At 39.0% G+C, this 14,477-nt stretch overlaps 1 protein-coding gene across 1 annotated transcript in view; it reads right to left on the bottom strand.

Moving 5' to 3' along the window:
- LOC127956567 (uncharacterized) overlaps positions 1–14,477 on the bottom strand; it is a 355,838-nt gene that overhangs the window by 209,658 nt on the left and 131,703 nt on the right. The window contains exons 10-11 of the mRNA XM_052554600.1: positions 8,882–8,951; positions 7,895–8,090 (exon numbers count right to left, since the gene is read on the bottom strand). Of these exons, the coding sequence (XP_052410560.1) occupies positions 7,895–8,090; positions 8,882–8,951 (266 nt within the window). The remainder of the gene's footprint in view (positions 1–7,894; positions 8,091–8,881; positions 8,952–14,477) is intronic.

Genomic DNA, 14,477 nt, shown 5'->3' with positions numbered 1-14,477 from the left:
TGTTATAGAGTAGAACCATCAAACAGATGTTCACAAATCACAAATCTGCCAAAACCCCCACTTCCTTTTGATAACTCAACACTAATATTCTAATCAAATAACACTCAAGGTACCTCAAATAAATCATTGTGATTTATTCCACTCATCCCTCTGTATAAAGTGATTATCCTGTTTATGACTACAAATCTAATACTATGACAGTTACTCACCCCTCTGAGTGAAGAGACTGTGTCTGTTAGTGGATCTGTGCTGAATCTCCTCATAAACGGCCTCAGTCTTCATCTTGTGTCTCCTCTTGGAGAGAGCTGTGAGTGTAGACAGACAAACCTGCTGTCAGTTCACAACACATGACTGATCACACACTGAATAAGACACAATATGACAGTCTCTGGATCTCTCCTACCTCTCCTCATCACTCTGTTCTGCTGAATCAGTATAAGCAGTGGCACTAAGAGCAGTAAGAGCACAACTCCCAGAACAATCACAAGCACTGGGGGGACGGAGAGAGTTTGTGGAGGAGAGACTGATGTTGAGCGCACTGGAGGAGAAACTGGAGGAGAAGCTGATGTTGTTGAAGCAGGAGTAGTGGACACTAAAACATCTGTCACATCTGGCAAAACAGATACAAGTACATTCAAAGCTATGAATGTTCTGAATATTACACACTTTAACATGGTCTAAAAATAAATATTATTTCTCAGTATTTGGCTGTGACCTTCACAGGTGAGTCCAGCGTGCTCTTTGTGGGAGCAGTCAGTGTGGTTTTTCAGGGAGAGAGGACAGTCCCACAGGTGAATCTCATTCCCTCTGCACTCGACTCTGTTCATCCACACAACACCTTCACCAGCACCAAAGACTGAATTCCCATCAGCCCTTAGTGCTGCTCCACAACCCAGCTGCCTGCAGACCACCTGAGCATCGCTGATGTCCCACTGATCATCACAGACTGAGCCCCACACAGCGTTATGATACACCTCCAGCCTCCCAGAGCACCGGCCCTTACCTCCTCTCAGTCTGAGAGAAAGATGATCTAAAACGCCCATCCCAAAAAAGTAGATACATTTATTACCAGCAGAGTACTGTCAGAACAGCAGCGTTTGCACATGAGTATGTGTGTGATCTTTTGTATATTCCAAAAATAAATCCTGCTGGTATCTCATTAGAACAACATTATCTTATTTCCCTACTGAAGATAAAAGAAGAGGAGGAAAAAAATCCCCACAGCATATGCAGGTTCGATATGTTTTGAAGCATGGCAGCTGGTTTGAGCTGGTCTAAGCAACTAGCTCCTGCTCAGGACCAACTCATGACAAACTAAGGACCAACTCAAACCAGCTGCCATGTTTCAAAACATACCTAACCAGCATGTCCTGGTTTTTCAACAGGAGTTGCATTCATATTCATAATTTTCATGGTTGTTTCTATTAAATTAACTTACCTGAACATTGTCTCTGATGGGGAGATGTGGAGGATGTCAGAGAACTTCGAGGAGACTCATGGATCTCCTGCTCTGTAACAACAATTAAATTATTATTAAATGTATTCCACACATCTTCTCAAGCACTAATAATAAAAGATAAATCTTGTATTGTTTACTGTTTTACCTGAGCAGGTGATTTTGGCCACTTCATCGTCACGACAGTTATTCTGTCCCCAGAGAGAAGATGGACACTGCCATAAAGTGGAATCATGTGGTCGACATGTAACTTTATCCAGCCAGTTAGGAGCTGATTTCAGTCTTGATGTAGAATCAGACAAAACACCAGATCTTCCACAGTTCAGCTCTTGACAGATCAGACTCACTGTGTCTCTGTCCATCTGGTTTAAACACACATTACCTCAGGATCCATTGTAGAAAACTTCTACGTTCCCTTCACAGCCCTCAGTTAACCTGATCTCTTTAAACTCTACATAAAAAAAAAACACAAGTCAATTTTAAAATCACAAATTTGAAAAATTTGAGCATTATGGACACTTGAATCTTGAAATGATTGTGTAATAATTTATACTTAATTGCGGTGTAAACAATTTAGCAGCATGTTTACCTGAGCACACGACTCCTACATCCTCCTTGTGATTACAGTCATGTTTTCCCCAGTCTGAAGAAGAGCAGCTCCACAGGGACGTCTCATTCCCCTCACACTCCACCTCATCCAGCCATATGTGTCCAGAACCAGGACCAAACCAGGCTGGTACCTGCTGGTTACTGAGGGCCACTCCACACTGCAGCTGTCTGCACACCACATGGGCATCTTTAATATCCCAGGAGTCATCACACACTGTCCCCCATGAGCCGCTGTGAAAAACCTCCAACCTCCCTGCACAGTCTCCCCCAGAACCCACCAGCCTGATGGACCCTCGACCTGATATTCAGAAAAAGAAAAATACATTATTGATCACTAACAACTGAAGAATCTGTCCAGATGTTGTTGTTCTCACCAAGGCAGGTGATGTACAGCTGTTGTGTGGAGCTGCAGTTGAGAGTTTGTGGAGAGCTGCAGTTCCCCAGATGAGCTTCACTCCCAGAGCACTGGAAGCCCGTCACACACTCATGACTGTGTTCAGGACTGGATGAAGAGGAGCCGTAGAAGTTCAGCACAGAGCCACAGCCCAGCTGTCTGCAGACCACAGAGGATTCAGTGAGACTCCAGGAGTCCAGCAGAACTCTCCTCCAGACCTGATGGAGGAAAACTTCCAGCTCCCCCTCACACTGTCTCTCTCCAGACAACCGCACCAGACCATCGTGAAGAGCCAGAGAGGAATCTGAATAGTGATAGAATGTAATTAAATAGTGCTTATAAGATACATTTAAAAGAAAAAATAATCAGTAACATAAAACTTAAAGTCAAAAAAGGTTACCAGAGCAGATGACTCCAACATCTCGTCTGTGAGAACATTCAGCTCGACTCCATGAAGAGATGGAACATTCTGAGAGTTTTGTTTCATTCCCATCACAATCAAACACATCAGCCCAGATTTCACCACTTCCCTCTCCAAACCAGTCTGATCCCACAACAGACACAGCAATCCCACAATTCAGCTGTCTACAGAGGACATTGGCAGCTCTCATATCCCAGCATGCATCACACACTGTGCCCAACTCTTTGAGGAACTGAAGCTCCACTCTTCCAGAACAAGTGTCTGAGCCATTTATCAGTCTGAGATCAGTGTAACCTGAGCGAAGTAAAAAGAGTTCAGAAACAATGCATAAAACAACTTAAGCTAAGATGTCATTAGACTGATCACATTATAACTCAAACCTAAGACATGACCTAGTATCAAAAACAAACGAAGAGCTGCTAAATATTTATACTTAACCAGAGCAGATCAGTCCCACAGTGTTGTCAGTGGTGCAGTTGTGTTTGAGTGATGATATTAAACAGAATGAAATATGAGACTCATTTCCTCTGCACTGAATCTCTTGTGTCCACATCTGAGTGTCTCCTTTGTCAAAAGCAGCTGCTCCCAGCACCTGTACAGGAGCCCCACAGTCCAGCTCTCTACACACAACCTCTGCATCCTGCTGGTCAAAGACAGCGTCACACACTGACATCCACGTCTGATCATGAAGTATCTCTAACCTCCCAGAGCAGCGAGAACATCCAACTAGCCTGACGCCTGCAGAAGTGAGAGAAAATAAAAGTTCAATAACCACTGTTATCATAAACAACCACATTTATCTAAAATAAAAAAGGCAAGACTTTATAATAACATTTACTGAAATTATTGTTCCATTCAGTAATGCTGACAGATCATTATTTTATGTGCATTCAAATAGTTTCAAATGTTATTAAACTATGATACATATTTTGTGGAACTATTGATATTCTGTAACGGATATGCAGATCATCGATTCATGGGTTAAATTCAGGCATACAAATGAAACCCTTTTTGCACTAAATGCCTGGCCTGGCGCCAGCCTGGCTGGACTTAAATTAATTTACGATACCCGTGCAAGCCTCAAAGGAGAAATGAAAACCCCCAACCAAATTCCTGAACACACACACAAAAAGAAACCTTTCTTAGAAGTTCCTTACTTTCATCATTTTATTAATAATATGTATTTTGAATATGTTTTATGTGTACCATGGTCAGTGTTGTGGGTAACGCGTTACAAAGTAACGCGTTAGAGTACTCTAATTACTTTTTTCCTGAAATGTGTAACTTAACGCGTTAGTTTCGTGCGTAAGTAATCAGTAACTTCGTTATTTTTTTAAAAAAGTAATCCGTTATTTTAAGGAAAGGAAAATCCCGACTGCAACCTGCTTTTTGTCAGACAGTAGGCCCAGGTCTATTGTGCCACCTGCGGATGTATCAGCGGAGCCGAAGCTCTGTGATCGTAAAGTCAATGGCTGTGATACGTCTGTGCCCTGCGTCTGACCCTGTGTGTGTGTGGGGTTTTTTTTTTCCCGAACTCCCGGCAAGATAGCAGAGAGGACAGCGTTTGGTTTATGGAAGTACGCACATTATTTTCAATTTGTCAACGAAAAAGAAAAGAACATAACGGTAAAATGCACACTCTGCTTTGGTGAAAAGCTTCTGTCGACCGCCAAAAATTCTACCTCAAATTTATCGCTACGTTTTAATCACTACTTTGAAGAGTAAATGTAAGAGGACTGTGTTAAAGCGAATTTAGGCTTGTGACTGTGAGTGACACTTTAATAATAATTAGTTCGGCTATTAAGCGATTTGTCATGTGCCTGTGTGGCAGTGAAGGATTTAATTCGGTTTGTTATCATTTTTGTTTGACAGGCAGCTGTTAATTTCTGTTAGATCATTGGCTGGCTGGTTGTTCATCATTTCTAAATGGATTTAAATCTGCAAGCCTGTTTAAGGTTGTGTTTACAAGTAAGCATACTTGTACTTTGATAACTGCATTATTTAAAGTTAAAGAAAAATCAGGAGTTATCTTGTGGTGCTCATAATATACAGTAGCCTAGGCTACCCGGGCTGGGTAACGTTAGGTGCGAATTTTGATTAATAATATGTTCTGTGATAGTAAATAAATAAAACGCCATGTGGAATAGCCGATTGCTGACTGTCTTTCCTGTTATTGTTATCCTGCAGTGTTAATTTAGTCGGATGACTGACGTTATTCATTGTCGGGAGACGGGAGTCACGACTTCTAGGTGCATTTAAAGGGGCCGGGGGCTGTGTCTGTCATGTGTGAGCCGCTGCAAACGGCTTTTAATTTTTGGTAACGCATGAGTACTCTAACGCGTTACTTTTATGAAGAGGTAACGCTGTATCATAACTGATTACTTTTAATTGATGGTAACGTTGTAACCTAACTAACTACTTTACAAAGTAACTATACCCAACACTGACCATGGTTAATCCTGGTTATGCGAGGATTATAATTTTTCTAGCGTATAAATTGGAATTGTTTCTCCTCACTTTAACTTTCTCAAAGAGAGCCATGTTCTGCAACCCCCACTCCTGCAGGTCGTAAAATTTTACGACCACACAGGGCAACAGGACAGAAAATCTAATCCTTACAAAAGAATGGTAAAATGTACTCAAATGTAGTCTAAATGTATATAGTATTGTTCTTTTTGGTACATTAGTTGTTTCCCATATAAATTGAGACTATCTGCAATTTATTAGCGTGTGTTAATCTTTAAATGTGATTAATTCTGCATTTGAATGTAACTTCGTGTTTCTATCAGTTATATACATGTACTGTTTGGTGTTCTTGTAATCGTCATGCTTTGACAGACCCATTTATCTAAAGCAAAGTAATGAAAAATGTATTATTCTGGAATTAAGAACTTGCTAGAATATCCCTGATGAAATCTGACAAAACCAAAATCATTAGGGTAAGTGTTTCCACAGAGACAAAGAAACTTTTCCCCCGCTTCAGATCGCGGACGTTCATTGGATGTTCACGCGAAAAGAAGCGTGAACCATCCCAAGCCATAAGAACCGACCGGACTAGATCCGCCCTCTCTTCTCTTCTTCTCGTTCTTCGTTCTCGGACACGCTGCTCTCCTGTGCGACCCTCGTCGCTCCCGCGAGTCCCTCGGTGCGGCCTTGGGCCGCGCTCATTTCGCCTTCCCCCTCAGCACAGGGACTGAGGAGAGGAAAGCCATTGTCATGGCTCCTTTGGAAGCTTTCGTTTTTGTTGTTTGTTTTCTTTTCTTTACTAAGTTTATTCGACTATTCGCCTCTCCACACAAGGAAGACGAATTCTGGAACATTGTTTGTTGAACCTTTCAAATACTGCGCGAAGATGAACGAACACCCCTTTGCCACAAAGGACCACGTGACCCCACGCTCACGCCAAGATCCAGGCACCACGCTCACCCACTGGGCCATGCAAGTATCGTTTTCTATGGAGATTTAAATGCTGCTTTAAAGTGTTGCTATGATCTGATTGTTGTTGGCTTCCAAAAAGGTTACTGACTGATTTTCATACCTGAGCTCATTCTGTGATCTCTCTCGCTTTCTCCATTTACTCTCTCTCTCTCTCTCTCTCTCTCTCTCGCTCGCTCGCTCTCTTTCTCTCTCTCTCTCTCTTTTATTTGGATCCCGTTATGTCTTGTATAAAGGTTACTGTCTGTATTGTCGTACGCATATTTACTCTGTGTGATTTGTAGTTTCGATGTATCACTAGTTGAATTATTAAAAACCCTATATTAATGATTGGCTTGGACTCCACCCCACTCACATTACGAGTCACTGAGAGGTCTGATCTTTAGCTACAAGCTTTAAATTTAGAAACTAAATTTATCATAAGGATAGGATGATGTTTTCATCGCCAGAGAATATTTTTCCTTGAATTATAAGAAGTGATAACTTTATTGAAAATTGATAGGTCAATCTGGTTTGCTGGACAAACCACTGTTTGATTTGCAGTAATTTACAGTAAGAGATATCACAACAATTGATATGAAGAATGGAATATTGACATATTAATGAGTAAATTACAGTGCCCTGTGATTAGTATTGGTATAGGCAATTGAGCTATTTTTCATAATCAATAAAATTTAATGTAACTGTCATCTGAGATATATATTAATCATATTCCTGATTAATTATTCAAATTCCTTATATATCATTTGAGTTAATTATTCTGTAAAACTCATTGTTGTTACAATACTATCATTAGTCTTGGCCTTAGACGACTCCAAACCTGAAGGTGTACGGTACTTAATGCATTTTTTGTATAATCATTGCATTATTTGGATCTACATTTACACTTATGCATTTGGCACACATTTATGCAAATAGAAAAAACTACTAATTCAAGATTAACATTTTTTCAGTTCATGCATTCCGTGAGAATTGAACTTATGACCATGGTGTTGCCAACACTTGGTGTAAAAAAATAAATACAAATCATAATAAATCTTTGGAACTAAAATATAAGGCATGTGGATCAACAGTGATGTAATAGGTTACATTTTAGAACAGCTCACCTGAGCAGATGACCCCAGCATCTGTATCATGATTACAGTCATATTCATACAACATAACCGTTCCACAGTTCTTCAGTGTAGTTTCTGATCCAGTGCACATCATACGATTAGTCCAGATCGGTCCTGATCCTGGTCCAAAATAGGCATCACCCAGAGCATCTACAGGTTCTCCACAGTCCAGCTCTCTACACACCACTGCAGCTTCAGGCATATCCCAGCCAAAATCACAAACTGTTCCCCACTGACCTCTATGAAGAACCTCCACTCGACCAGCACAGCGACTGTGACCACCAACCAACCTCACATTCACACGGTCTGAATATTGAATACAGAAAACAAGAGAAGTAATACTTATGAACAGAGCAAACAAGACAGTAAGAAGAATCTCATAAAGAGAGAAAAAAAATCTTTCATACAAAGAGTCAGAAGATTTGACATAATATTTCAGTGAAGTAAAGTAAATTTGCTCAAACCTGCACACACCAATCCAATATCATTATCATGTGAACAGTTGTATTTGTGTGGCAGAGATGTTGGACAGAGGTGAATCTGAGACTCATTTCCTCTGCACTGAATCTCTTGTGTCCACATCTGAGCGTCTCCTTTGTCAAAAGCAGCTGCTCCCAGCACCTGTACAGGAGCCCCACAGTCCAGCTCTCTACACACAACCTCTGCATCCTGCTGGTCAAAGACGGCATCACACACTGACATCCACGTCTGATCATGAAGTATCTCTAACCTCCCAGAGCAGCGAGAACCTCCAACTAGCCTGACGCCTGAAAAAAAATAAATAAACATGGTTATGATTTAACCTTTCAGAACAAAACATGCACTACTTTTTTCTTTTTAACAAAATGCATTTGAGTTTACCTGAGCAGATGACTCCTGCACTCTTGCTCTGACACACACCTTGAAAACCCCATATGATAGATCCACACTTCTTCAGTGTGGACTCAGATCCAGTACACATTGCATTATTCATCCAGACTGGTCCTGATCCGAGTCCAACCTGAGCATCACTCACAGCATCTACAGGTTCTCCACAGTCCAGCTCTCTACACACCACTGCAGCAGCAGCCAAATCCCAGCCAACATCACACACTGTTCCCCACTGACCTTTGTGAAGAACCTCCACTGTCCCACTGCAGGGACTGTTTCCATTAACCAACCGCACATTTATTATTTCTGTGCACGGTAAGGGGGGAAAAATTGGAAGAGATCTATCAAAATTAAATAAATATTTCCTGTTGAAACAGTGAACACATACCTGTACACACCAGTCCAACATTGTCATGAGAACAATTGTTTTCATGTGATGGTGATATTGGACATAGGTGTATCTGAGACTCATTTCCTCTGCACTGAATCTCTTGTGTCCACATCTGAGCGCCTCCTTTGTCAAAAGCAGCTGCTCCCAGCACCTGTACAGGAGCCCCACAGTCCAGCTCTCTACACACAACCTCTGCATCCTGCTGGTCAAAGACAGCGTCACACACTGACATCCACGTCTGATCATGAAGTATCTCTAACCTCCCAGAGCAGCGAGAACCTCCAACCAGCCTGACTTCTGAAAGAACAAATAAATGAGCATCGCGTTAGTTCAGACAGGCCACCTAGTCACACTTGCATCAGCCGAAAGTCAGCTGTTCCTGACGTGTACCAATCCAGTCTTGACACCTATCACATGCGGTCTATTTAAATTCCCATTCTTACGTGTCTCTTCCATGGCATCACTGCTTGGAATTAACTCCCTCCTCCAACTCAATCAACTGAACCTGTAATCTGATCTAACTTTGTTCTTTCTTTACAGTCTCTTCATTGGAAGCAGTCTCGGTCACTTTTTGTTTACAACTCATGAAATTGTGAATTGTAATTATGTATGCTTATAATGTTTATGTTCTGTACCCCAGGGGGTTTGTCTTACTGCTCTCCCCGCTCTGTTGAAGCATGGCTGCATGGACAAGTGTGTGAAGTGTTGCCCAGAACATAACCATACCGCCAACACTAACTGTATGCAATATAACTGTCATAAATATACTTGACGGAAGTGGTCCGGATTGAATTATAGTTCTGTCAGGACCACTATTGTAAAAATGAAACTAAGCATACAGTTTGGGTTGGTGGCATGATTCTGTTCTGGGTAAGAACTCCCTGCCCATTCATGCAGCCTGTCATGAATGAGCAAAGAGAGAGCTGCAATAACCTTGTAAGAGTTAACAGAACAGAACCAGATATAGCAGACATTAATGCTCTTAATAACCTTTTAAATGTAACAACCAGTGCTGTCAAAATTAGCGCGTTAACGCATGCAATAATTTTTTCCAGTTTAACTGCGTTAAAAATATTTTTTTGAATTGTGTTAATTTAAATGCAGAATATCTTCACATGAAACATGAGAAATTTCAGGTGCATTGTTGCCAACTTAGCAATTTTGTTGCTAAATTTAGCAACTTCTCACACTACCCTAGCAACATTTCTTCCAAAAAGCACCTAGCAAGAAATTTTGCCATTTTTTTTTTTTAATTTGGCAACTTCTAGCAACTTTTGAAAAGTGACTCAAACAATAAAAAGGCACACATTTTCCTTCTAAATTACATAATAGGAAACCAAAGATTTCTAGTAGAACACATCACATGAATCAAATTAGCTGCTATTTGCAATTGTTCAATTTAATAATAATAATAATAAATATAGCTGCAAGCAGCGATTACAGGCCCAAGCAATCCACCGACAAATTGAGGAGCTAAGCTTGGCATGGAGCATCACACCAAATGCAACAATGAGCAATTACTTCAATTTTAGGATGATTGTAGCATGATTTATTGGCTTACCAAGTGTGACCAATAGATGGCACTGTTATCAAATTGATATGTTGTGTGACACACACTAAGTTTGGTATCAATAAGCCAAAGCAATGCAGAGCTAAAGCTTCAATTGACATTTTAGCATTATGCCTCAAATTCGTTGCTGGAGCATGCAAAAACGGATTTGTCTATAGACACAAAATCCATAACATTTTGTCAGCACAGTCTCTAGATTATCTCACTCATGGAATATTTTGAGACCATTTTCATTACAATAGGCTAATGCAATAAAAAGTTATTAGCATATGAGGTATGGTCAGTGTGAAGTGACAGTGATACATACAAAGTTTGGTGCAAATATGTCAACGCTTTGCAGAGATATATCCTCAAATGCATTTGGTACCGTGCCTAAAATTTGTAATGGTGCTGTATGAAAACGGTAATGTCAATCAACACAAAATGCTTAACTTTTTGTCAGCATTGTCTGAAGATGATCTGACTCGATTTAGTAGAAAATTGGACCAACAGGAGTTAGAAAAGGTAGGATTTTAACATAAATCATAATTGCGGACAGGGAGTTCAGATTTCCTTTGGTATTCCTTTGGTATAAATTGGTATGTCTATCGTCGGCTCAACCCAAGGAATATTTTTAGATCAGTTTCATTACAATAGCCTAATGCAATCAAAAGTTATTAGCATTTTTGGAAATTTCATAATTGAAGGTTAATGAATGGTTTATTACTCTTGGCCAATAGGTGGCGCTTTTACCAAATTGATGTGACATGGTCAGTGTGAGTTGACAATGACACATACAAAGTTTGGTGCAAATATGTCAAAGCTTTGTTGAGATACAGCCTCAAATGCATTTTGGCATCCTTCCAGTAAATTCGTTGATGCTAAATGAGAACCATTTCGTACATCGACACGAAATCCATAACTCATAAATCCAGTGGGGTCTGAAGATGATCCGCGTCAAATTTGGTGAACATTGGACTAACGGTCTAGGAGGAGTTAGAAAAAGTAGATTTTCAACATTAATCAAAATGGCGGACAGGAAATATGGCTAATTTTGGCATAATTGGTATCGATGTTCTCGGCATGATGCAAAGATTATAGGGAGACTATTTTCATTTCAATAGTCTAATCTATTAAAAGTTATTAGCATTTTTAGTTTTCATTATAACTCTTAACCACAAGGTGGCGCTGCCACCAAACTTTTTGAGTACCTTATATGGAGCTGAATATTTTTGTAATTATTTTCGTAACGATATTTTTGTAACGATACGATAAAAAATACAGCATTTTAAAACATAATTCAAAATGGCCGACGCCTAAAATGGCTGACACGGGAAATCTGGACATCATTCGACTTTTTTTTTGGTTCGAATTTTGGGGTTAATTCGACTCGGCATGAGCCAAGGATTCAGAGGAAAAAAGAATTTTCATTTTCTGGCTTACAGTTCAAAAGTTATTAGCATAAAAATATTGACATTTTGGACAAGTGGTGGCGCTAGAGAGTTGGAGTTAGAGACTTCAAGTTTGCTATAGTTAATGTTGGGACTGTCCTCTATCAGTGTGCCAAATTATAAAACTTTCCCGCAAGCGGTTCTATGGGCTGCCATAGACTTGCGGCGGAAGAAAATAATTACGCTAACGGATACAATAGGTGCCTATTGTTCATTTATGATAAACCTTATTAATAGCTTGTACCTGCAATTGTTTATCTGTTAGTACACAGTAAGAAAAATCACATTTACATTTAGTTATTTAGAAGACTTTTATCCAAAGCAATTTACAAATGAGGACAAATGGAAGCAATCAAAAAAAAAAAAAAAAGAAAGAGCAATGATATGTAATTGCTATAACAAGTCTCAGTTAGGTTAAGCGCAGTACACATAGCAAGGGCTTTTAAATAATATAATAAATAAAAAGAAAACAGATAGAATAGAAAAAGAATAGAGCAAGTTAGTGTTAGAGGTCTTATATATATATATATATATATATATATATATATATATATATATATATATATATATATATATATATATATATATATATATATATATATATATATATATATATATATATATATATGTATATATATATATATATATATATATATATATATATATTTTAGTGGTGGGCATAGATACATTTTTTAATCTAGATTAATCTCACTGTGATCTTGAAATTAATCTAGATTAATCTTGATTAATCTAGTTTAAAATGGCTCATCCGAATTCTGCCGACGGCATTCAGAATATGTGTGTTACCCAAATAAAACTGACAAACTAGGTGGTGCATTAGAAAAGGGGCTCATCTCTTGTTTCCAAAAAGCATCACAAAGTGCTATGTATTTGTCAGCACAAGAACAAAAATAAGCAAATTCGATGTTCAAGTGTTCTGAGACGACAAATACAAATCGTGCATGAGCCCTGAACACCAAGGGCCCATTCCTCATACGTCGCTTATTACATCCGAGATCAAATGACACATCCAAGATGATATCATCGTGCTAATCATGATCCGGCTAATTGGGTTCTTCGAACACACTTGTTGTGTATGATTAGTATCGCTGGATTGAGTTATCTGAGATAATTGCGCGTTCATGTGTTGGCTTAAAAGGGGATATGTATTGATACTCGAAATCATGATCAGCAGTGCAGCGATTGGCTGGTGGCAAGACGGCAATGTAATGACATCATATAATTTAAAACGACACCTGAAGGAAAAATTTCTGGACTTTTATAAGGAAACAGCCAAGCAAACAAAACTACATAAATTTTATAATAGATACATGAAAGAGATATGTTTTTTTTTTTCATGATTCCCAATTATTTAGATTTGCAATTTATAATAGTTGTGCAGTCTTTACATTTTTATTTCAATTTAGAAATTATCTATTCATTTCATTTTATATTTGGACAGATTTGTTACGTGACAGCATTAATGAAAGTTTCTTAAGGGTCAATATCATGTTATCTGCATCTCCTGCGCTCCATCAAGCCACTCTTATAATAGCAGTCGTCACTCAAAATAATGCACGACTCTATTATCTGTTTAGCATGTGTGTAAGACTCTAATACAATTATGAAGTAATAATTTTATGACAAATAAATATTTCAGTGAGTAAAACTGGCTGTGTCTATAGTGGGCTGTTATCAACTACACAGCATTTTTATATTATTTTTAATTATTATTTTTTTTAATGATTATTATTTTAAATTATTGTCGCTGGATCAGTACGATACTCTTGTAATAAAGTAGCGGTGGTAGCACACATATTTTGAGTATCAGTTCTGGTTGAAAAGAAGCGATCTAATCCTGTTTACATTAAATAATGTATGTGCTCCCGAGCAGGTTTAAGCTTACGGACCTGTTGCTATGACAGCTCTGATTTGGCATGATCTTGGATCATTTGGTTCTTCGAAGCTCATCCCGGAGCTGCTGTCATAGCAACAGGTCCGTAAGCTTAAACCTGCTTTATTACAAGAGTATTGTACTGATCCAGTACATCCCCTTTTAACATGAACGCCCAACACATGAACGCGCAATTATCTCAGGTAACTCAATCCAGCGATACTAATCATACAAAACAGGTGTGTTCGAAGAACCCAATTAGCCGGATCATGATTAGCACGATGATATCATCTTGGATGTGTCATTTGATCTCGGATGTAATAAGCGACGTACAAAGAACGGGCCCCAGGAGTGTTAACATTTGAAGTTTGCTTTGTCGAAATGTAACTATTTCTGTAGGCAAGACAGAAGCTACTTCTCAACCAGCACATGCCTTGAATATGTGCGCAATGCGCATAACTATTAATGCTGCACAAATGTGGCATAAATGTGTTTACACAGGAATAGGATATTAATGTTTAAAGATGAAATTATGAAATTCAAAAATAGAAAATTAACGTATTAATTAGTGTTCACTATACACTATCTAGCACACATTTAAAATTTGTGACAGTTTTGCCTTCTGGGTACTGGAAGTGTTGTTGCTGTTTTTTTTTCAACCATACATTTCTTATCTTTGTGCACATTGTGCACATCAGTCTAAAATGTTGTGAGTGCTATATATTGAATGAACAGCACAACTCAGGTGTAGTCACAATTGTGCAAATGTTACCTGAGCAGTAGACTCCAGCATCTTTAGCATGATCACAGATTCCTTGGTCCCATCCTCCTGATACACAGTCCTTCAGTGTGGATTCTGAACCAACACATCTGACAAAAACCATCCAGATTG

Source organism: Carassius gibelio, chromosome B4 (genome assembly GCF_023724105.1).
Source record: "Carassius gibelio isolate Cgi1373 ecotype wild population from Czech Republic chromosome B4, carGib1.2-hapl.c, whole genome shotgun sequence".
Taxonomy (NCBI): Eukaryota; Metazoa; Chordata; class Actinopteri; order Cypriniformes; family Cyprinidae; genus Carassius; species Carassius gibelio.
This window is presented reverse-complemented; position numbering and strand designations above follow the sequence as displayed.